Source organism: Lytechinus pictus, chromosome 4 (assembly GCF_037042905.1).
Source record: "Lytechinus pictus isolate F3 Inbred chromosome 4, Lp3.0, whole genome shotgun sequence".
NCBI lineage: Eukaryota > Metazoa > Echinodermata > Echinoidea > Temnopleuroida > Toxopneustidae > Lytechinus > Lytechinus pictus.
In genome coordinates, this window is record NC_087248.1 from 23,793,011 (window position 1) to 23,815,961 (window position 22,951).

Consider the following 22,951-nt stretch of genomic DNA (forward strand, 5'->3'; position numbering starts at 1 on the left):
TGATTCAGTTCGATTTTCGCCTCGCGGGCACAGGTAACGCCAAACAAATGATAATAATAATAATAGCAAGCTGAGAACATGCTATTGTGACCTTGACCTTTGACCTCAAAATCGATAGGCTTCCCCGGGGGGGGGGGGGGCGTTATAATCAATATTTTCGTCCGACAAGTTGTCAGATCTGATTGGTTGAGAAGCACTGTTACTGTGACCTTGACCTTTGACCTTCTGACCTGAAAATCGAAAGGCTCCCATGGACTCATGCTTGTATCATACACACCAAATTATATGAGCCTAGATAAAGTTAACCCTAAATCTCCCGGGGTATTTTGATTCTTGTCATTCCTGGGGGGGGGGGCATTATGCTCCCCCCCCTTAAGATCTCGGCCGCCGATCGCACGAGCGACGCAAAAATTTGCACGCTGGTAGTGTGCGATGTAATCTACAAGGCTGTATGGTAAAATTTTCCAAAATAATGAGATTTTATTTTATATGAATTAATTATGCTAATTTATGCATAAATCATACTTTTTGCTCTAATTCACTAAATAAAGCTCCTAGAATGCTAATTTTTGGTAAAAATATTCTTTGTAGCATTCTTAACAATCGCAATTAAAAAGAACTTCGGTTTGGAAATAAATTTCTTATGTATTTTATTGTTTTATGAATTTCTTATGTATTTCTGTGTTTTTTTACTTTTTGTTTTTTTATTGTTTTTTCAATGGAAATCCTTACAGACTTAATTCTGATCATAAACAAGGCAAAATTAATTAAGTTTAATCAGTAAAAGTAGAAATAATGGTTCATTTATGAATTTTGGCTAAATACACAATTTGCATTGGATTTGTACATGAAATCACGTTTATGAGCAATTTTGGGTCTGACATGCGCTTACATAATTTTGCGTAATGTCGTAACCACGTACCCGGACGTCACAAAATTGGTCTCAAAATTTGCGCGAGACTTGAAAGTAAAAAGTCAGTGAGCGGCGAGGTCAAAAAATTTCGCGCAGCAGATATATCGCGAAAATTGTCGAGGGGGGGGGGCATTATGCCCCCCCCCCGGGAGAATTAGGGTTAAACTAAACTTCGTTGTCGCGTTTACAAGGACTTCATAAGAGTAAGATGGAAGCTTAAGTTAAATAAAGTTATCGTGTTTACAAGGATTTCAGAAGGGTAATATCAACTGTTACCTTGACCTTTTGACCTCAAAATCGGAAGAATTCCTGGGATCTATGATAGTATCATACACACCACATTATATGAGCCTAAGTTAAGTTGAACTAAAATTATCGTGTTTACATGCCAGGACTTCCGAAGGGAAAGATGAAAAAAAAAACACTGTGACCCTGACCTTTGACCTAATAATCAATAGGCTTCTTTGGATCCAAGCAAGTACACACCAAATTATATAAGTCTTCTATATTAGGTCAAACCAAAGTTATCGCGTAACGGACACCGAGCGTGATACCATAATACGTCCCGTCTAGGACGGGCGTATAAAAAACATATTTCTGATGTATCATTCGGTAGTGCTCAAGAATCAAATGATCAGGGGGTATGAATCCTATGCTAATTTTTCCTTGATTCCTAAATCAAAATGAAAAGAGGAAATATAGCCGAAAGATTAATGAAGTTTCTTGGTTCATATGGTTACAATTGCCTATTAATTGACAGTTGATATAAATGACAATTTCTCTTTATATGAGTCATCAAAGCCTCATTAGATAATTGACGTCAATAAAATGAGGGATATTAAAAATCTGAACTTATAATCTATATGGCTTGCTTGTAATACTGTTTTACACGTAAAAACATCCTAAAAGATATGACCTTTGTAGTTGATGCCATCGACGATGATGTTGAGTAGAAGTCATCATGATACCGACCAAGGAGTGTGAGGTTCTTCAGATGATTCATCTTACAGATGAACTGAGCGAAATCACGTGATGCAGAGGGGCGTTCACTGAGATTCGAACGCCGGTCATGAAGAGTCTCAATCTGATATCACAGTAACATAAAAAATGAAGTGAAAATTATTTGACGTTTCTTATACAACAATGTACACTGATAACATATATGATATTTTTTATCCACAAATTATTAAAGTAATCCGGTTATGATATTTATGGTATGCAAATCGATATCATGTAGAAGATCACTCAATTTAAATGTTGATCATTGCATTTGCATGTTTCCGAAAATGTCACGCATCATATTTTGGACAAATACATCCTGCCAAGAAAATCCGATAAAAGAACATCTTTTTAAAATCTGCTATTAATGATTAATTTCACCCTGCATCACAAGGTATGAATGTTATATATCCTTAGTAAATTTGATAACAACTTGGTTTAAAACTTGCAGCCCTATTCGTCATGTGAAACATAATTATCATGATTATAATGCAAGAGGTTAATGGGTCAATCACATGCAACATTCAAAGGGTTTTCAATAAATTTAGATTTGGATAATTGAGTTGATTTATTGATGTCCGAACCTCCGAAAATTGTAAATGTTTCATTACGTAAAAAAGCATTCTACAAGGCAGGATACGATTCGATAATCAAAAGAAAAAACATATTTCTGATTCCATGTTTATTTCACGATATATAATTCAGTAGATTGATTGATTGATGAAAAATTAACGACACTATCAACACATTCGTGTCATATAAGTGTCAGACAGTTAATCTGGAAAGGTTACAGTACAAATTACCCTAATGCAACTTTACAAAGGAACAGGATTATGAAATAGTAATTATCAGTAATAAATTAATAGGTTAACTACTTCCCCGGGATAACTTCCCTACTCTTTACGAAAAGAGTAGTAGGTTTTTTAACGTGCAAATGGTGTGACTCTCCTTTACACGGGACCGACGGCTTAGAGTCTCCACCGAGATACTAGACAATTGGAATAAAATACCTTGCCCAAGGGTATACCTGTTGTGATTGGGATTCAGACAGTTTCCCAACTAAAATCTAATAAAAAGATTGATCTCCTTTAGGAAATTTATAATACATAATCGTGAAATATCACTAATAATGTTTTAAGGTCAGGAACATCATAAAAGTTAGTACGAATATGTGCAAAATCAGCACATTCAATGAGGATATGTTTAACTGTAAGTGTACAATTACATGATATGCATTGAGGTGGATTTTCTCCTGCAAATAAATATGCATGTGTTAAGTAAGAATGTCCAATACGAGCACGGGTCAATACAATGTCTTCCCGTCGTTTAGCTAATGGAAGAGTATTTTGTGATTCAAGTCTTGATTGGTGTTGATGGATTTAGATCCCATGATGTTTGCCACTTATTTCTAATATAAGTATTAATCTTTGATTTTAGATCAGTGTAAGGTATCTGTATTTCTGTTACATCCAGATCTAAAGCTTCTTTAGCTAACTTATCAGCTTTTTCATTACCTTGAATACCTGTATGGCTTGGTATCCAAACAAATATCATTTGTTTACCTAGTGTATTGATTTTATACAGAGTTTCCAATAACTGAACAATATAAGGATGTTTATGATTTCTACTTTGTAATGCCGTTAAAGAAGACAAAGAATCTGTATAAATAACAAAAAGTCTACCGACACAGTTTTCTACAACATCTAAAGCCATTTTCAAAGCTAATAACTCAGCAGTATATATGGAAGAACTATCTGGCAATCTAACTTGTCTTTGTATAGGACCACTTATACAAGCCGCACCTACTCTATTCTGGTGTTTTGATCCATCTGTATAGATTGCACGATAATTACTATATTTATGTCTTATTTCTCCAAACTTATTTAGGAAAACTAAATCACTTGTAAAACCCTTTTTATATGTTCTTAGTGTAAAATCAATTACTGGTTCAGCAATCATCCATGGTGGGATATTAGATATCAAGGAAGGAGCTACGTTAGTAGCATCCAGTATATGTGTTAAAGCTTCTTTAGTACGTAAACCAAAAGGTTTGATGGCTGATGGTTTACTAGTATAAAAATTAATATATCGTGGTGTGAATGTACAATCATATGTTGGATTATGAGAGTTATTTTTTAGCTTGATCGCATAGTGTAAAGAGAGCTTTTCGTACCTTAGATGTAAGGGGGGTTCGTAAGCCTCCACATAAAGACTCTCCATAGGAGATGTACGAAATGCTCCTAGACAAAGTCGAAGTCCTTGATTCTGTATGGGTTTCAACTTTTCAAGATATGACTTTCGAGCGGAACTATAAACTGCACTGCCATAATCAAGCTTAGATCTAACTAAAGATCTATATAAACGGAGAAGGACAATGCGATCAGCACCCCAATCCATTTTGGACACAACCTTCAAAAGATTTAAAGCTTTATGACACTTTTGTCTTACATAATCAATATGAGCTTAAAATTGAGTTTATTATCAAAGATTAAGCCTAGGTATTTAGTTTGTTGAACTACAGGAATGATAGAGCCATTTATTCTAATTTTACGATCTGGATGTACTGATCGTTTAGTACAAAAATGTACACAAACTGTCTTGGTTTTTGAAAAGCGGAAACCATTCTCATCTGCCCACCTTTCAATTCTATTTAGACAATTTTGTAATACTGTTTCAATGGTCGACATACTTCGTGACGAACAAGAAATACAGAAGTCGTCCACAAACAAGGACTTATCAAACCTAGGATTTACAACGTCAACAATGCTATTGATCTTCAATAAGAACAAAGTAACAGAAAGTATGCTACCTTGAGGAACACCCATTTCCTGATTGTGTAATTCTGAAAAAGTTGATCCTAGGCGGACTCGAAACACATGATTCGATAGAAAATTCTGAATGAAAATGGGCAACCTGCCCCTCAACCCAAGATTGAAAAGGTCTCTCATAATTCCATACTTCCAAGTAGTATCATAGGCCTTTTCAAGATAAAAAAAGACAGATACCACATGGTGACCTCGAATAATGCCATCACGAATGAAAGATTCAAGGCGAATAAGTTGATCAACAGTGCTTCGATTATGACGGAAACCACTTTGAAACTTTGAAATCAAACCATGCTTCTCCAAGAACCAAACTAATCGGGCATTAATCATTCTTTCCATGGTTTTACAAAGACAACTAGTCAAGGAAATGGGACGATAATTCGTAGGCTTAGATGCATCCTTACCAGGTTTCGGAATAGGAATAATAGTAGCTTCCCGCCACGAATCTGGGAAGTCACCTGTTCTCCAAATTTTGTTTAATATATCTAATAGAACTAAAAGAGATGCTTCTGGTAGATGTTTTAGAAATTGATAATGAATTTCATCTGGACCAGTTGCAGTATCATGACATTTACCGAGTGAGTTTTTCAACTCAGAGATAGTAAATGGGATATTATAATCCTTTACATTATTTGATAAAAAATTGAGTTGCTGACTTTCTGCTTGATTTGTATAAATCTGAAATTTAGGAGAGTAATGATTAGATGATGAGTTATGTTCAAATTCCTCTGCCAGTAAATTAACAATATCTGTCCTTTCTGTACATTTAACACCATCCGATTTAGTCAGATAAGATACAGAATTATTCAGATGTTTTCCACATATTTTCCTCACCATTTCCCACACTTTATTAAGGGGAGTATGAATATTCAGTTTACAAACATAATTTTTCCAAGATTGACGTTTATTTTTCTTAATAATATTGCGTGTTTTTGCTCTTGTTTCTCGATATTTTCGCAAATTGTCATTATTGGGTATTTTTTTAATTTCCTTAAGGCCTTTTTACGACATTTAACAGCTTCTTTACATTCAGCATTAAACCAAGGGTTATGTTTACGATGAGAAGAACCAGATTTTGGTATCGTATTGGCAGCTATATCAAGTAATGTATGAGAGAACAAAGCAAGAGGATCCTCTGTATCCTGAAAATTATCATGATTAATATTTAATAAACAGAGATTTGAGAAAGCATCCCAATTTGCTTTGTGAAGTTGCCATTTAGGAACTTTTTCCTCTGGCAAAGGTCTTACAATTTCAATAAGAATAGGGAAGTGATCGCTACCACATTGCTCACTATGGACTTTCCATTGGAAATCCATAAAAATATTAGGTGAACAAATAGATATATCGATAGCCGTCATGGAACCAGAGGCTGGATGAAGATATGTAGGAGAATTGTCATTTAAAAGACATAAATCAAAATGTTCAAGCATTAGCTCAACAATATTACCTAATCTATTTGAGTTCTGACAGCCCCAAAGGGAACTGTGAGCATTAAAATCCCCTACTAACAAAAAAGGTACAGGAAGCTGGTTAACTAGTCTAACTAATTCAGCTTCTGAAAGCTCATGTCTAGGTGGAATATATATGGAACATATTGTAAAAGTGCAGTGGAGAGTTATCTTAGCTGCAACAGCTTGTAGATTAGTATGAAGTACAAGAGCTTCATGTGGGACTCCTTTCTTAATCAATATTGATGAACCTCCAATAGGTCTACCATCTATCAAAGAAGTACTAGTTTTATTAAACATATCATAACCCCTAAATGAAATATTATCTGAATCTCTCAAAAATGTTTCTTGTAAACACATAACATATGGATTATGATTAATTAAAAGACATTTGATTTCTTCATAATTAGGTTTTACTCCTCGACAGTTCCATTGAACAACGGCTTTTTCCTTCCCATGATAATACATTTACGTATTATCTAATTTTTGAACCAGTTTAATTTTAGAGGATGGTTGATGAATTGGAGAAATATCCATATCTTCATCTCCCACAATTGATAACACATCATACTTATTTTTAGTTACTACTGAGTCAGTTAACTTTGGTTTAGATACATTTATCTGAAGTTTACTTTTCACTTTAGTTGATGGTTTTTAGTTTCTTGATTACTTGAAGTATTTCTAGTGGGAGGATCCCGGGAGAGACTTCGACTTCGGCGACCATTCTTAGTCTTAGTCTGCCCCTTCTTCTGTTGATCTTGTTTTTGAGTTTGAGATTTAGGTTTCTCTGTATTTGTTGCTTTATTATTTTCAAGAGTCACTGGGAAATCACCATTTAACCAAGTTATGTCAGTTTGGGTAGTGGCTGTAGTCTTTGGCTGCGTTTATGCGACCTCAAGCCAGAATCATGATTTGAATCATGATTTGAATCATGATTCAAAACACAAACATGAATCACGATTTGAATCATGATTCAAAACACAAACATGAATCACGATATTAGACGACCTTCATTCCAATGCTGTTTCTCCTCAGATTCGGGCCAATCCAGTGCGCATCACTAGTGCGCAGTTTGACAGAGGAAGTTTTTCGCACGTGTTTCGGCTCTCGAAAAATCTTTTGCTTCCAGAATTCACTCTATACCTAATTTTGTTTACTTCTATCATATAGGGTCCATATGCTTCTATTCATCTTGTTAGTTTATCCAAAATGGTGTTCGGAAGTGAATTTCAGCGTAGATCCAATTTAATATTGACACTCTATACCCAACAACAACTGAGATCATCGTCTGTCCAGTTAATTCATTTACTAGAACTTGAAGTTGAAGACATGACCAAAAAATGAAAAGTAGTGGACGATGCGATGACCAACACAGAACTTGAACATGACAAGAAATGCATGCAGAGTAATCATGTACATACAATGAGCATATAGAGCCTTGAGCTTGGCAAGAGTCAAACCGAAAGTAGCCCGACACAGTGAGGTCATATAATCATGATTCAAATCACGGTATCGTTTATTCGAACATTTTCGTACGTGATTCTGCAGAAACGTCTTTCCAAAAGCCCCTTTTTTCGTGTTTCATGTTTGTGATTCTAATCATGATTATATTCATTTTCGACTAAACGCAATCGTGATTCTGCAGAATCATGATTTGAATCATGATTCAGATCATGATTCTAGTGTGAAAAAGTGGCGGATAAACGGGGGATAAACGCACCCTTAGGTTGTTGAGTTACTTTAGATTGTTGATTAGTTCCTCCAGTACTTTGTTTGGCCTTATCTGTGTATGAACAACTTTGAGTATGTTGTGCTTGATACAGCTTCCGTGCTTCAGGATAGGAAAGGTTACCCAAAGCTTTCAGTTCTTGGATTCTTTTCTCCTCGATCCACTTTGGACACGACCGAGAATTAGCAGGATGACTGCCACCACAGTTGATACACTTTGATGGAACTTGGCAGGAAGAGCCAGTATGATCATCCTTTCCACAATTTTCACAACACTCATTCAGTTGACAATAGCTTCTGAAATGGCCAAATTTTTGGCACTTGAAGCACCGAATGGGGTTTGGGATGTAAATATCCACCTTCACTCGCAAATAGCCAACCTTGATATATGGAGGAATGGCAGATCTGTTGAAGGTTAGAAACAATTAAGGTATTAGTTGGTTTCTTAATTCCATTCTGATTGACTGTTACTCTATGGACATCGATTACTTGCTGATCAGCAAGTTCCTCAAGAATGTCATCATCATCGCAGTCTCTAAGTTCAGGGCAACGAACTACCCCTTTACACGAGTTCAAGGTCTTATGTGGTGAGACTTTAATAGGAATATTGACAAATTTGTCGGCCTTGAGCAAATTACTCGCCTGACCAGCTCTCTCGACTTCCACCAGAATATCACCTGATCTTAACCTTTTGATTGACTTCACAGGTCCAGCTAATGACTCGACACCTTTATTTACAGCAAATGGCGATAGTTTGAGTGGTTTATTTGGATCACTACCCTGAATGACCAGAAAACGTGGGAAGTTAACTGGCTCAATACCATCATTGGAATCACTTCTACTCCGCTTATTGGATTGTTTGTTGGAATTAGCCATACTACTCTTTTTTTAATTCAGCACCATTGCTCCCCACCCACCATCGGAGTCCAACAAGGGGACGTCATATAAATATAAGGATAATCACTTATACTGACGCCATAGATACAGCAGTGCTATACTCAGAGCAAACCAAAATCCACCCTGATTGACCTGCTTAAGCAGTTGCCTTCTTAGATACTATACCAAATTAAATTGAAAGCAGTGTCAAAAGAATCCAAATTCAAACTATCACATCGCTTGAGACCAAACAACACAGAACCCAAATATACACATCGAGAGACAACAAGAAATAAACCAGTTAAAATAGCATCTTAGGGCTGAACACCACCAGCCGATTGATTTTAACCAGGCCTATAAAACCTCCCGACTAGGAGAATCCAGGGCCAAAATGACGTGTTGTTTCAGGAGGACCGCAGTCACACCATCCACTCAATCATCAGGATCCCTTTCTCCCCCAACACGGGTCGCAGTCCACGGCCAACAGACCGTCTCTTTTAGTCGCCTCTTACGACATGCAGAGAATACAGCGGGCCTATTCTTTAATCCCCGAACCCGCAGGGGGCATAATTCAGTAGAGTTCAAGAATCCTAGATTACTTAATCAAAAATGAAAAGGGACATGATGGCCGAAAGATTTATGAAATTGCATAGTTCATGGTTACCACTGACTATTAATTAACAATTGATATAATAACAATTCAGTGAAGACAATCTCTCTTTATATAAGGCATCATAGCCTCACTAGATAGATTGACGTCAATAAAATAAGGGATATTGAAAAATCTGAACTACTCCTTTGTATGTAAAACATCCTAATAGATATCACCTTTGTAGTTGATGCCATCGACGACAATGTTGAGTAGAAGTCATCATGATAGCTACCATGGAGTGTCAGGTTCTTCAGATGATTCATCTTACAGATGAACTGAGCGAGATCACGTGATGCAGAGGGGCGTTCACTGAGATCCTTATCGTGCCGAAGAGTCTCAATCTGATATCACAGTAACATAAAATGAAGCCAAAGTTACTTGACGTTTCTTATACAACAATTTACACTGACATCATATATGATTTGTTTTATCCACAAATTATTAAAGTAATCCGGTTATGATAGTATTTAATTGTATGCAAATCGATTTCATGTAGAAGATAACTCAATTTAAAAATTACAATGATGATGATTGCATTTGCATGTTTCCCCAAAGGTCTCTTATTATACTTTGGAATAATACATCCTGCCAATCAAAATCCGGATAAAACAACATCTTTTTAAAATCTGCTATAAATGGTTAAATTTACTCTGCATCAGAAGGTAAAAAATGTTATATGTCCTATAATAAATTTTGATAACAGCTTGGGTTTTAATATACAGTCCTATTCGTCGTGTGAAACATAATTATCATAATTATAATGCAAGAGGTTAATTGGTCTATCAGTTGCAACATTCAAAGGGTTTTAAAGAATTGTAGACTTGGGTAATTGAGTTGATTTATTGATATTCGAGCCTCCAAAAATTGTGTTTCATTACACAAAAAAAACATTCTAAAAAACACGATACGATTCGATAATAAAAAAATACTTTTCTGATTCCACGTTTTTTCATGATATATTATTCGGTAGAGTTCAAGCGGTTATTATTCCCATGGTACTTTCTCTTAGATTCCTAAATCAAAAATGAAAAGGGACATGATGGCCGAACGATTTATGAAATTGCATAGTTCACGGTTACGACTGACTATTAATTAACAATTGATATAATAACAATTCAGTGAAGACAATCTCTCTTTATATAAGGCATCATAGCCTCACTAGATAGATTGACGTCAATAAAATAAGGGATATTGAAAAATCTGAACTACTCCTTTGTATGTAAAACATCCTAATAGATATCACCTTTGTAGTTGATGCCATCGACGACAATGTTGAGTAGAAGTCATCATGAAACCGACCCAAGAGTGTGAGGTTCTTCAGATGATTCATCTTACAGATGAACTGAGCGAAATCACGTGATGCAGACGGACGTTCACTGAGATCATCATTGTGATCAAGAATCTCAATCTGATATAATAGTAACATGAAATGAAGCAAAAATTACTTGGCGTTTCTTATACAACAATGTACACTGACATCATATATGATATGTTTTATCCACAAATTATTAAAGTAATCCGGTTATGATAGTATTTAATTGTATGCAAATCGATTTCATGTAGAAGATCACTCAATTTAAAAATTACAATGATGATCATTGCATTTGCATGTTTCCACAAAAGTCACTTATTATACTTTGGAAAAATACATCCTGCCAATGAAAATCCGGATAAAACAACATCTTTTAAAAATCTGCTATAAATGGTTAAATTTACTCTGCATCAGAAGGTAAAAAATGCTATATATCCTATAATAAATTTTGATAACAGCTTGGGTTTTAATATACAGGTCTATACGTCTTGCGAAACATATTTATCATGATTATAATGCAAGAGGTTAATTGGTCTATCAGTTGCAACATTCAAAGGGTTTTAAAGAATTTTAGACTTAGGTAATTGAATTGATTTATTGATATTCAAGCCTCCAAAAATTTTGTGTCATTACATAAAAAGCATTCTACAAAACACGATTCGATAATTAAAAGAAAAAAATATTCTAGTTGCATAATGTTTATTGCATGATGTATCATTCGGTAGAGCTCAAGAATCAAATTATGAGGGGGTATTAATAATATGCTAATTTTCCTTGATTCCTATATCGAAATAAAAAGGGAAAAATAGCCGAAAGATTTATAAAATTTCTTGGTAAATGGTTACAATTGACTATAAATCATGTTAATTGACAGTTGATATAAAAGACATTTCAGTAAAGACAATTTCTCTTTATATGAATCATCATAGCCTCAATAGATAACTTGACATCAATATAATGAGGGATATTAAAAATCTGGACTTATATGCTTTGCTTGTATTATTGTTTTACATATAAAAACGTCCTAATAGATATAACCTTTGTAGTTGATGCCATCGACGACAATGTTGAGTAGAAGTCATCATGATAGCTTCCATGGAGTGTCAGGTTCTTCAGATGATTCATCTTACAGATGAACTGAGCGAGATCACGTGATGCAGACGGGCGTTCAATGAGATTCTTACAACAGTCATCAAGAGTCTCAATCTGATATCACAGTAACATAAAAATGAAGCCAAAATTACTTGACGTTTCTTATACAACAATGTTCACTGACATCATATATAATTTGTTTTATCCACAAATTATTAAAGTAATCCGGTTATGATAGTATTTAATTGTATGCAAATCGATTTCATGTAGAAGATCACTCAATTTAAAAATTAAAATGATGATAATTGCATTTGCATGTTTCCCCAAAAGTCAATTATTATACTTTGGAAAAATACATCCTGCCAATGAAAATCCGGATAAAACAACATCTTTTTAAAATCTGCTATAAATGGCTAAATTTACTCTGCATCAAAAGGTAAAAAAAACGTTATAGATCCTTAAATAAATTTTGATAACAACTTGGGTTCAAATATACAGGCCTATATGTCGTGTGAAACACAATTATCATGATTATAATGCAAAAGATTCATGGGTCACTCAGTTGCAACATTCAAAGGGTTTTCAAGAAATTTTATACTTTGGTAATTGAGTTGATTTAATGATATTCGAGCCTCCAAAAATTGTGTTTCATTACACAAAAAAACATTCTAAAAAACACGATACGATTCGATAACAAAATAAAAAAAATACTTTTCTGATTCCACGTTTTTTCATGATATATTATTCGGTAGAGATCAAGCGGTTATTATTCCCATTGTACATTCTCTTAGATTTCTAAATCAAAAATGAAAAGGGACATAATGACCGAAAGATTTATGAAATTGCATAGTTCATGGTTACGAATGACTATTAATTGACAATTGATATAATAACAATTCAGTGAAGACAATCTCTCTTTATATAAGGCATCATAGCCTCACTAGATAGATTGACGTCAATAGAATAAGGGATATTGAAAAATCTGAACTAATCCTTTATATGTAACACATCCTAATATATATTACCTTTGTAGTTGATGCCATCGACGATGATGTTGAGTAGAAGTCATCATGATAGCTACCGAGTATCAGGTTCTTTAGATGGTTCATTTTGCAGATGAACTGAGCGAGATCACGTGATGCAGAGGGGCGTTCAATGAGATTCGTATGCCAGTCATGAAGAGTCTCAATCTGATATCATAGTAACATAAAAAATGAAGTCAAAATTACTTGACGTTTCTTAAACAACAATGTACACTGATATCATATATGATATGTTTTATCCACAAATCCGGTTATGATAGCATTCATGGTATGCAAATTAATTTAATGTATAAGATCACTCAATATAAATGTTAATCATTGCATTTGCAGGTTTCCGAAAATGTCACGCATCATATTTTGGACAAATACATCCTGCCAAGAAAATCCGGATAAAAGAACGTCTTTTTAAAAATCTGCTATAAATGGTTAATTTTACCCTGCATCACAAGGTAAAAATGTTATATATCCTAAAATAAATTTTGATAACAACTTGGGTTGAAATATACAGGCCTATACGTCATGTGAAACATAATTATTATGATTATAATACAAAAGATTAATGGGTCAATCAGTTGCAACATTCAAAGGATCTTCAAGAATTTAAGATTTGGGTAATTGAGTTTGATTTAGTGATATCTGAACCTCCGAAAATTGTGTTTCATTACATAAAAAGCATTCCACAAAGCATGATACGATTCGATAATCAAAAGAAAAATATATGTCTGATTCCACGTTTTTTCATGATATATTATTCGGTAGAGTTCAAGCGATTATTATTCCCATGGTACTTTCTCTTAGATTCCTAAATCAAAAATGAAAAGGGACATAATGGCCGAAAACCGCCGAAAGATTTATGAAATTGCTTGGTTCATGGTTACCATTGACAATTGATGTAATAACAATTCAGTAAAGACAATTTCTCTTTATATGAGGCATCATAGCCAAATTAGATAACTTGACTTTATTATTAGAATGAGGAGTAATGAAAAATCTAAACTTATGTTTTTTGCTTGTATAACTGTTTTACATGTAAAACATCCTAAGAGATATGACCTTTGTAGTTGATGCCATCGACGACAATGTTGAGTAGAAGTCATCATGATAGCTACCATCAAGTGTCAGGTTCTTCAGATGATTCATCTTACAGATGAACTGAGCGAGATCACGTGATGCAGAGGGGTGTTTAATGAGATCATCATCGTGCCGAAGAGTCTCAATCTGATATCACAGTAACATAAAAAATGAAGTCAAAATTACTTGACGTTTCTTATACAACAATGTTCACTGACATCATATATAATTTGTTTTATCCACAAATTATTAAAGTAATCCGGTTATGATAGTATTTAATTGTATGCAAATCGATTTCATGTAGAAGATCACTCAATTTAAAAATTAAAATGATGATAATTGCATTTGCATGTTTCCCCAAAAGTCAATTATTATACTTTGGAAAAATACATCCTGCCAATGAAAATCCGGATAAAACAACATCTTTTTAAAATCTGCTATAAATGGCTAAATTTACTCTGCATCAAAAGGTAAAAAAAACGTTATAGATCCTTAAATAAATTTTGATAACAACTTGGGTTAAAATATACAGGCCTATACGTCATGTAAAACATAATTATTATGATTATAATACAAAAGATTAATGGGTCAATCAGTTGCAACATTCAAAGGATCTTCAAGAATTTAAGATTTGGGTAATTGAGTTTGATTTAGTGATATCTGAACCTCCGAAATTGTGTTTCATTACATAAAAAGCATTCCACAAAGCATGATACGATTCGATAATCAAAAGAAAAATATATGTCTGATTCCACGTTTTTTCATGATATATTATTCGGTAGAGTTCAAGCGATTATTATTCCCATGGTACTTTCTCTTAGATTCCTAAATCAAAAATGAAAAGGGACATAATGGCCGAAAACCGCCGAAAGATTTATGAAATTGCTTGGTTCATGGTTACCATTGACAATTGATGTAATAACAATTCAGTAAAGACAATTTCTCTTTATATGAGGCATCATAGCCACATTTGATATCTTGATTTTATTAGAATGAGGAGTAATGAAAATATATAAACTTATGTTTTTTGCTTGTATAACTGTTTTACATGTAAAACATCCTAAGAGAAATGACCTTTGTAGTTGATACCATCAACGACAATGTTGAGTAGAAGTCATCATGATAGCTTCCATGGAGTGTCAGTTTCTTCAGATGATTCATCTTACAGATGAACTGAGAGAGATCACGTGATGCAGACGGGCGTTTAATGAGATTCTTACACCAGTCATCAAGAGTCTCAATCTGATATCACAGTAACATAACAATGAAGCCAAAATTACTTGACGTTTCTTATACAACAATGTACACTGACATCATATATAATTTGTTTTATCCACAAATTATTAAAGTAATCCGGTTATGAAAGTATTTAATTGTATGCAAATCGATTTCATGTAAAAGATCACTCAATTTAAAAATTAAAATGATGATGACTGCATTTGCATGTTTCCCCAAAAGTCATTTATTATACTTTGGAAAAATACATCTTGCCAATGAAAATCCGGATAAAACAACATCTTTTTAAAATCTGCTATAAATGGTTAAATCTTCTCTGCATCAAAAGGTAAAAAATGTTATATATCCTATAATAAATTTTGATAACAGCTTGGGTTTTAATATACAGGCCTATTCGTCATGTGAAAAATAATTATCATTAACTATAATGCAAGAGATTAATTGGTCTATCAGTTGCAACATTCAAATGGTTTTAAAGAATTTTAGACTTAGGTAATTGAGTTGATTTATTGATATTCAAGCATCCAAAAATTGTGTGTCATTACATTCGATAATTAAAAGAAGCAAGAGTGGCGCTAGGGCGAGATAATAATACGGCCGCCTGTAAAGTGGAAAATGGTCTAGCAAGAAAAGTGAAAGATGGCGACTTGCTCTTTAACCTTTTGACCAAAAATCAAAAGGCTTCATGGCATTGATGCTAGTATAATACAAAACAAATTATATAAGCCAAGGTTAAGTCAAACTAAAGTTATTTCGTTTTCAATGACTTCAGAAGGACTTCCATCCAATCAGTTATATCAGGACGAGAGACGTGCGGGTCATAGTGATTCAGCTCGCTTTTTGTCTTTCAGGCACAGGTAAAGCCAAACAAATGGTAATAATAATAATAATAATAGTAAGCTTAGAACATGCTTCTGTGACCTTGACCTTTGACTTCAAATCGATAGGCTTCCTGGGATCCATGCTAGCATCATACACACCAAATTATGTGAGCCAAGATTAAGTTGAACTAAAGTTGTGGCGTTTACAAGGACTTCAGAAGAGTAAGATGCAAGCTTATAAGTTAAACTGAAGTTATCGTGTTTACAAGGACTTCAGGAGGGTAGTATAAAATCATGTTACTGTGACCTTGAACTTTTGCCCTCAAAATCAGCTGAATTCCTGGGATCTATGCTAGTATCATACACACTACATTATATGAGCATAGATTAAGTTAAACTAAAGTTATCGTGTTAACAAGCCAGGACTTCCGAAGGGAAAGATGAAAAAAAATCACTGTGACCTTGAAATTTGACCTTTTAAACTCTAAATCAATAGGCTTCTTTGGATCCATGCAAGTATCCTACACACCAAATTATAGAAGTCTTGGTTAGGTCAAACTGAAGTTATCGCGTAACGGACGGACGGACGGACACCGAGCGTGATACCATAATACGTCCAGTCTAGGACGGGCGTATAAAAAACATATTTCTGGTTGCATAATGTTTATTTCATGATGTATTATTCGGTAGAGCTCAAGAATCAAATAATAAGGGGGTATTAATCCTATGCGTTTAGTGAGATTCTCACACCGGTCATGAACAGTCTCAATCTGATATCACAGTAACATAAAAATGAAGCCAAAATTACTTGACGTTTCTTATACAACAATGTACACTGACATCATATATAATTTGTTTTATCCCCAAATTATTAAAATAATCCGGTTATGATAGTATTTAATTGAATGCAAATCGATTTCATGTAGACGATCACTCAATTTAAAAATTAAAATAATGATGATTGCATTTGCATGTTTCCCCAAAAGTCATTTATTATACTTTGGAAAAATACATCTTGCCAATGAAAATCCGGATAAAACAACATCTTTTTAAAATCTGCTATAAATTGTTAAATTTACTCGCATCAAAAGGTAAAAAATGTTATATATCCTATAATAAATTTTGATAATTTTAATATAAGGCCTACTCGTCATGTGAAACATAATTATCATTAATTATAATGCAAGAGGTTAATTGGTCTATCAGTTGTAACATTCAAATGGTTTTAAAGAATTTTAGACTTAGGTAATTGAGTTGATTTATTGATATTCAAGCCTCCAAAAATTGTGTGTCATTACATAAAAAGCATTCTACAAAACACGATTCGATAATTAAAAGAAAAAAGATTCTGGTTGCATAACGTTTATTGCATGATGTATCATTCGGTAGAGCTCAAGAATCAAATTATAAGGGGGTATTAATCCTCTGCTAATTTTCCTTGATTCCTATATCGAAATGAAAAGGGGAAAAGTATCCGAAATATTCATAAAATTTCTTGGTTCATGGTTACAATTGACTATTAATCATGTTAATTGGCAGTTGATATAAAAGACATTTCAATAAAGACAATTTCTCTTTATATGAATCATCGTAGCCTCAATAGATAAGTTGACATCAATATAATGAGGGATATTAAAAGTATGGACTTATATCCTTTGCTTGTATTATTGTTTTACATATAAAAACGCCCTAATAGATATAACCTTTGTAGTTGATGCCATTGACGACAATGTTGAGTAGAAGTCATCATGATAGCTACCATGGAGTGTCAGGTTCTTCAGATGATTCATCTTACAGATGAACTGAGCGAGATCACGTGATGCAGAGGGGTGTTCACTGAGATCCTCATCGTGCCGAAGAGTCTCAATCTGATATCACAGTAACATAAAAAATCAAGTAAAAAATACTTGACGTTTCTTATACAAAAATGTACACTGATATCATATATGATATGTTTTATCCACAAATTATTAACGTAATCCGGTTATGATATTTTTCATGGTATGCAAATCGATATCATGTAGAATATCACTTAATTTAAATGTTGATCATTGCATTTGCATGTTTCCGAAAATGTCACGCATCATATTTTTGACAAATACATCCTGCCAAGAAAATCCGATAAAAGAACATCTCTTTAATATCTGCTATAAATGGTTAATTTTACCCTGCATCACAAGGTAAAAATTTTATATATCTTTAAATAAATTTTGGTAACAACTTGGGTTAAAATATACAGGTCTATACGTCATGTGAAACATCATTATCATGATTATAATTGAGAAGATTGATGGGACAATCAGTTGCAACATTCAAAGGGTTTTAAAGAATTTTAGACTTGGGTAATTGGGTTGATTTATTGATATTTAAGCCTCCAAAAATTGTGTTTCATTACACAAAAAAACATTATAAAGTACACGATACGTTTCGATAATCAAAAGAAAAATACTTTTCTGATTCCACGTTTTTACATGATATATTATTCGGTAGAGTTCAAGCGGTTATTATTCCCATGGTACTTTCTCTTAGATTCCTAAATCAAAAATGAAAAGGGACATAATGGCCGAAAGATTTATGAAATTGCATAGTTCATGGTTACCACTGACTATTAACTGACAATTGATATAATAACAATTCAGTAAAGACAATTTCTCTTTATATGAGGCATCATAGCCACATTTGATATCTTGACTTTATTAGAATGAGGAGCAATGAAAAAATCTAAACTTATGTTTTTTGCTTGTATAACTGTTTTACATGTAAAACATCCTAAGAGATATGACCTTTGTAGTTGATGCCATCGACGACAATGTTGAGTAGAAGTCATCATGATAGCTACCATCGAGTGTCAGGTTCTTCAGATGATTCATCTTACAGATGAACTGAGCGAAATCACGTGATGCAGAGGGGCGTTTACTGAGATCATCATCGTGCCGAAGAGCCTCAATCTGATATCACAGTAACGTAAAAATGAAGCCAAAATTACTTCACGTTTTTATTCAACAATGTACAATGATATCATATATGATATTTTTTATCCACAAATTATTAAAGTAATCCGGTTATGATATTCATGATATGCAAATCGATATCATGTAGAAGATCACTCAATTTAAATGCTGATCATTGCATTTGCATGTTTCAGAAAAAAAATTGTGTTTCATTACACAAAAAAACATTCTAAAAAACACGATACGATTCGATAATCAAAAGAAAAATACTTTTCTGATTCCACGTTTTTACATGATATATTATTCGGTAGAGTTCAAGCGGTTATTATTCCCATGGTACTTTCTCTTAGATTCCTAAATCAAAAATGAAAAGGGACATAATGGCCAAAAGATTTATGAAATTGCATAGTTCATGGTTACCACTGACTATTAATTGACAATTGATATAATAACAATTCAGTAAAGACAATTTCTCTTTATATGAGGCATCATAGCCCCATTTGATAACTTAAAATCAATAGAATGAGGGGTAATAAAAACTCTGGACTTATATGGTTTGCTTGTATTACTGTTTTACATGTAAAATGTTCAAATAGATATGACCTTTGTAGTTGATGCTATCGACGATAATGTTGAGTAGAAGTCATCATGATAGCTACCACCGAGTGTCAGGTTTTTCAGATGATTCATCTTACAGATGAACTGAGCGAAATCACGTGATGCAGAGGGGCGTTTACTGAGATCATCATCGTGCCGAAGAGCCTCAATCTGATATCACAGTAACGTAAAAATGAAGCCAAAATTACTTGACGTTTTTATTCAACAATGTACAATGATATCATATATGATATTTTTTATCCACAAATTATTAAAGTAATCCGGTTATGATATTCATGATATGCAAATCGATATTATGTAGAAGATCACTCAATTTAAATGCTGATCATTGCATTTGCATGTTTCAGAAAAAAATTGTGTTTCATTACACAAAAAAACATTCTAAAAAACACGATACGATTCGATAATCAAAAGAAAAATACTTTTCTGATTCCACGTTTTTACATGATATATTATTCGGTAGAGTTCAAGCGGTTATTATTCCCATGGTACTTTCTCTTAGATTCCTAAATCAAAAATGAAAAGGGACATAATGGCCGAAAGATTTATGAAATTGCATAGTTCATGGTTACCACTGACTATTAATTGACATAATAACGATTCAGTAAAGACAATTTCTCTTCATATGAGGCATCATAGCCCCATTTGATAACTTAAAATCAATAGAATGAGGGGTAATAAAAACTCTGGACTTATATGGTTTGCTTGTATTACTGTTTTACATGTAAAATGTTCAAATAGATATGACCTTTGTAGTTGATGCCATCGACGATGCTGTTGAGTAGAAGTCATCATGATAGCTACCACCGAGTGTCAGGTTCTTCAGATGATTCATCTTACAGATGAACTGAGCGAAATCACGCGATGCAGACGGGCGTTCAATGAGATTCTTACACCGGTCATCAAGAGTCTCAATCTGATATCACAGTAACATAAAAATGAAGTCAAAATTACTTCACGTTTTTATTCAACAATGTACAATGATATCATATATGATATTTTTTATCCACAAATTATTAAAGTAATCCGGTTATGATATTCATGATATGCAAATCGATATCATGTAGAAGATCACTCAATTTAAATGTTGATCATTGCATTTGCATGTTTCAGAAAAAAATTGTGTTTCATTACACAAAAAATTCTAAAAAACACGATACGATTCGATAATCAAAAGAAAAATACTTTTCTGATTCCACGTTTTCACATGATATATTATTCGGTAGAGTTCAAGCGGTTATTATTCCCATGGTACTTTCTCTTAGATTCCTAAATCAAAAATGAAAAGGGACATAATGGCCGAAAGATTTATGAAATTGCATAGTTCATGGTTACCACTGACTATTAATTGACAATTGATATAATAACGATTCAGTAAAGACAATTTCTCTTTATATGAGAAATCATAGCCTCATTTGATAACTTTACGTCAATAAAATGAGGGGTATTAGAAAACAAGAATCCGTAAGAATCCGTAAGGATCCGTAAGAATCCGTAAGAATCCGTAAGAATCCGTAAGAATCCGTAAGAATCCGTAAAATTATGTGAGTAATCGAAGTCCTTTCGCGCGCGTTTCATGATTACGTATAATTACAAGGTTGAACGTTAATTTTCTTCATTTCCCAACAAATAATCATCGAGTCAACATGAATACGTTGGATATGTCCAACCGTTATGCTTGTTCACGATGCGATAAAACCTTTAGTAGGAGGTACGATATGCAGAGACATGAACAAAACGAGAATGATACTGGAGAAGAAACGAGGGAAGATGAAGACTCTGACCCATCCTCTCAAATGCAAAGAGTTGAAGAATCCAACGATGGTTCCGAAACGAACGTATCAGAAAGCGATGGACACGAATCGTCAATGACAGCAAACATGGAAGAAACTGAAGACAACCTCGCTTATCTTGGATGGTTAGAGCAAGCCATGACAGCCACCAAGGACTTGAGAGACGAAAAATATCAGAAATACATCTCAGAAGGAATGGAAGAAGAACACGCTAAAGCAAAGGCTCACGTGAAACTACTGTGGGCAGTCAAACGCATCATTTTCGATCTTTACTCTCAGTTCATGCAGCAGAACGTGTACCTCGAAGACGCTGACATCAATCACGAAATCGTGTCCGATCTCACAGAAAGATTAGAGAATGGCATGGAATTCCGGAAAGCCGTACAGAGAGTGTTAGCCAGGCATGGTTCACAATTCGATGGTTTATTCCAGTATCAAGGTGACGATGACGATAATGATGATGGTGGAGAAGAAACGGAGGGTGAAGATGGAGCCTACAACTAAAGGCACAAACATCAGCTTGTCAAATAATAATAATCCAAGAAAACGCCGTCAACATAAATGACAGATTGAACTTCATTGTGTTCATAGCCGATATTTTCTGAATGCTATCCATATACATGTGTTACAATCCATTAAGTTAAGCAAAAATATGGAAAAACGAGAACTTCACTGTAATATCAACAATGAACAGTTAACAATTAGTTTGTTGTTGCAACATAATTTGAGAACATAAATTACATTATTTTTACCTTTGTATCAAATGGAATAGAATAAATGATGATAGTAATAAAGAATCATCCTTGACTATATAGTGTTTCATTTTATCACCATCTGTACTGCGGATGAATGAAGTTGATTTAAAGGAGTCATCTACTGGTTTCAATATAGTATACTTTTGCGAGTCAGGAAGCCGGGCAGGTCATGTGAGTTAAAATGAAAAGTATGGAAGTATGAACAAAACAGTATGGAAAAGTCAGAGAGTTTTGATGGGTAAAAGTCTTGAAGGAGTCGAGTCTGAGATGTCACTATTATAATCACATGTTGGATTACCAATAATTATTGTTGTAAGAAGAGGCAGAGAGAGTCGGTTTTCACCTTGAATAGGATATCCCAAATTACGCGCGTTGGCCGTGCATGGGGTGATCGATTCGTGAACCGCGAGGCACTTGACATATCTGCTGGTAGGCGGAGAAAGATAACTTTTCACTTTTTAACTGTATAGAAATCATATATCTTTTTGCGCATCGTATCCTATACGTGGCGATGAAGATTGCGCCACGGTGGTGCAATACCGATATATGGCGCGATAAGGGTAATTCCCGGGGATGACATCACGGTGGTTGCGTAGCTCATCGGTGGATCCAGGGGGGGGGGGGGGTGGCGCAGGGGGTGCGCCCCCCTAATATTTGAGCGGCACCGCTCAAAAAAAAAAGTAAAAGAAAGAAAAGACGCCGCTTGAAAAAATAAAAATAAAGGAAAGAAAAGAATACTACCTTTTTTTCAAAAAACTTCGCCGGTATAGCAGTGCGCTGCCTGCATATAACTGGTGCCAATTAAGAATAATCAG

General features: G+C 34.1%; 1 protein-coding gene across 1 annotated transcript in view; it reads right to left on the bottom strand.

Moving 5' to 3' along the window:
• Positions 1-20,500, bottom strand: part of LOC129259305 (uncharacterized) — a 34,644-nt gene extending 14,144 nt beyond the window's left edge. The window contains exons 1-11 of the mRNA XM_064098680.1: positions 20,337-20,500; positions 19,574-19,738; positions 18,803-18,967; positions 17,723-17,887; positions 15,037-15,204; positions 13,945-14,109; positions 12,874-13,038; positions 11,795-11,962; positions 10,688-10,852; positions 9,621-9,785; positions 1,830-1,997 (exon numbers count right to left, since the gene is read on the bottom strand). Of these exons, the coding sequence (XP_063954750.1) occupies positions 1,830-1,997; positions 9,621-9,785; positions 10,688-10,852; positions 11,795-11,962; positions 12,874-13,038; positions 13,945-14,109; positions 15,037-15,204; positions 17,723-17,887; positions 18,803-18,967; positions 19,574-19,738; positions 20,337-20,423 (1,746 nt within the window). The 5' untranslated portion in view covers positions 20,424-20,500. The remainder of the gene's footprint in view (positions 1-1,829; positions 1,998-9,620; positions 9,786-10,687; positions 10,853-11,794; positions 11,963-12,873; positions 13,039-13,944; positions 14,110-15,036; positions 15,205-17,722; positions 17,888-18,802; positions 18,968-19,573; positions 19,739-20,336) is intronic.
• Positions 20,501-22,951: the final 2,451 nt, after the last annotated feature.